Source organism: Charadrius vociferus, unplaced genomic scaffold (genome assembly GCF_000708025.1).
Source record: "Charadrius vociferus isolate BGI_N301 unplaced genomic scaffold, ASM70802v2 scaffold276, whole genome shotgun sequence".
NCBI classification, from domain to species: domain Eukaryota; kingdom Metazoa; phylum Chordata; class Aves; order Charadriiformes; family Charadriidae; genus Charadrius; species Charadrius vociferus.
In genome coordinates this window covers 1,755,854-1,758,747 of record NW_009649075.1, presented here as the reverse complement: position 1 = coordinate 1,758,747, position 2,894 = coordinate 1,755,854, and the positions used below count along the sequence as shown (strand labels likewise).

General features: G+C 43.6%; 1 protein-coding gene across 1 annotated transcript in view; it reads left to right on the top strand.

Moving 5' to 3' along the window:
• Positions 1–2,596, top strand: part of CHRAC1 (chromatin accessibility complex 1) — a 13,762-nt gene extending 11,166 nt beyond the window's left edge. The window contains exons 2-3 of the mRNA XM_009888179.1: positions 1,178–1,304; positions 2,305–2,596. Of these exons, the coding sequence (XP_009886481.1) occupies positions 1,178–1,304; positions 2,305–2,450 (273 nt within the window). The 3' untranslated portion in view covers positions 2,451–2,596. The remainder of the gene's footprint in view (positions 1–1,177; positions 1,305–2,304) is intronic.
• Positions 2,597–2,894: the final 298 nt, after the last annotated feature.

The following is a 2,894-nucleotide window of genomic DNA, read 5'->3' as shown; positions in this document are numbered from 1 at the left end:
TCCAGCCTGGCCTTGAACACCTCCAGGGATGGGGCAGCCACAGCTTCTCTGGGCAACCTGGGCCAGGGGCTCACCACTCTGACTGAAACATTTCTTCCTAATATCTATTCTAAATCTACCCTCTTTCAGTTTAAAACCATTACCTCTCGTCTTATCACTCCACTCCCTGATCAGAGTCCCTCCCCAGCTTTCCTGTAGCCCCTTTAAGTACTGGAAGGGGCTATAAGGTCTCCCCGGAGCCTTCTCTTCTCCAGGCTGAACAACCCCAACTCTCTCAGCCTGTCCTCACAGCAGAGGGGCTCCAGACCTCTGATCATCTTCGTGACCCTCCTCTGGACCCGCTCCAACAGGTCCATGTCCTTCTTATGTTGGGGGTCCCAGAGCTGGACACAGTGGTCCAGGTGGGGTCTCACCAGAGCAGAGGGGCAGAATCCCCTCCCTCGCCCTGCTGGCCATGCTGCTGGGGATGGAGCCCAGGATGCCATTTGCCTTCTGGACTATGATTGCACATTGCCAGCTCTTGTTGTGTTTTTCATCCACCAACACCCCCAAGTCCTTTTCCTCAGGGCTGCTCTCAATCCATTCTCCTCCCAGCCTGGATTTGTGCACGGTATTGCCCTGACCCACGTGCAGGACCTTGCTCTTGGCCTTGTTGAACTACATGAGGTTCAGGCATGCCCACCTCTCAAGCCTGTCCAGGTCCCTCTGGATGGCATCCCTTCCCTCCAGTGTGTCAACCACATCACACAGCTTGGTGTCGTTGGCAGACTTGCTGAGGATTTGGGCATCTTCCTGTCCAGCTGAGCTCGCAGAGTCTGTGAGCAATGCAGGAGGTTCTTATTTCCAAAACTGACAATTAGTATAAATTAGGCTGTATGGAAATGATACCCTGCTGCTTTCTGATCCCAAGTGTCATTTGCTGGGCTGTGGAAAGTGTTGAAGAGCAGCGCAAATTAAGTGACGTACCAGAACCCAAACCTGCAGTCAGTGCTCCAGGGAGATGCAACTTCGTCCTGAACTTAAGGTCTTCTGAAATAAGTGGGTCTCTCCCAAAGTGTCCAGTATATGTACCCTTAAATGCGCTGGTTGTGTCTTTAAAGAGGAATTAAAGAAAACTGCCACCAACTACATGGGTGAATTCATAGTTTGACTATTCACTTTTGTTTTAATTTTTTAGGAGCTTTTTGTTCAGTATTTGGCTACATACTCCTACAAACACGGCAGAGGCAAGGAGAAGAATGCTCTAACTTACAGTGACCTGTCTCATACTGCAGAAGAGTGTGAGACCTTTCAGTTCCTTGCAGGTATCTATAGAGTGATGGTAAATCCAGTATGTAATTTGGAAAACAAAATCTTGCTCTTAGTGAATTATTTTGTGAGAATGATAGTCTCCTACTGGTCATTAATCTCCTGTATAACATTCAACTGGAACTCATAAACTACATCAGTGAAAATGTTTCTTTGTGAATGGGGGTTTTTCTGGTGCTTCAAAATTATACAAGGCTAATTAGTTCTCAGCATATTGCCTTAAGCATTTCTTAAATTCCAACAACTCCATCGGAAAGCTTTCAGCCTATAAAACAAGATCACTGCACATCTTTATGTGAGAAGTTGTGTGGCCCCAAAATTACACATTTAAATCTGTATGTCTTGTTTCTCAAAGTGATTCATTATATGGTTACTCTCTCCTTTTATATATATATATGTACACACACGTGTGCGTGCGCACACGCTTTTTACTGATACTTGGTTTTTTGTTGTAACACAGCTCAGAAAAGGTATCAGCATAAGATACAGGTCGAGAATAAGATATTCCTAGCCCAGTCCTTCCCTGGGTTCCCTGTGGACATACTTTCAGAGCACGCTGTTCTCCTTTGCCTCAGGTCCATCGGTATTGCCCTGAACAAGTGTCTTACCTTAATGCAGGAAACCTGTTTCTACAAGACATAAATGGCTTGTTGAATCTGGCTATGGCAGTTGAGCAATTGAGCACTCTGTTTTATATCAAATGAATAATGTACGTGAGCAGATACTAAAGACAGTTGCCAGTAATCAGTTTTAAAATATATTCCTTATCGTTGGTTGGTGATATATTCCTTATCATTGGTACCGCAAGTGGGTAATTCCCTTTTATTCTTACAGCTGTATAGATCAGACTAACTTACCTAGTTATTCACTTAAATAATAATGTTTTTAACAAAGCCTCTTCTTTACTGCATTTCATTAGTGGTACGGATGCAACAGTATTAATAAGGCAATATAATGATTCAAACTGACTATAAAAGAAACAATTCTACCTTCCAGATATCTTGCCAAAGAAGATCCTAGCTAGCAAATACCTAAAAATGCTTGAAAAAGAGAAGCGAGATGGAGAAGTGGGAGAAGATGATGAAGAGGATGAGGAGGAAGAGAATGAAGATGAAGCTGTTGATGAAGACGTTGGATCTTAAGACCAATGGAGAATTGCTTCATAGTTGATCCATTTTCTGTTGTATAAAGGATGTTATTTTTGTGACTGAGAATCCAGATGCTGGATATATTTATATACTGAGCCATCTGCTTTTGCTTTGTTTAAGAAGTTTAGAAATTGAACTTTATACTTGTTTGTTGAAGAGGGGAATTCTTCCCTCAGAAACGTGGCGGGGTAAGAAGAGGTAATGTAAATCTGACAGCAGAACTTGCTCGGATGATTTAAAATGACTTCTTCAGACAATCATTGTCCAAATTTAAAATTTCTCACAGGCAGCTTTCAGTCCAAAAGCTCCTTCACCCTCTGACTAGAAGGGAGTCCTTCCCCACTTTGTGTTTCTTCTCAGCGCGGAAGGTGGGGTGAGGGGAGGTGTTTTACACAGTGTTCACTATCCTCAGCCTTCTCCTTGGGGAGGACGTAACCA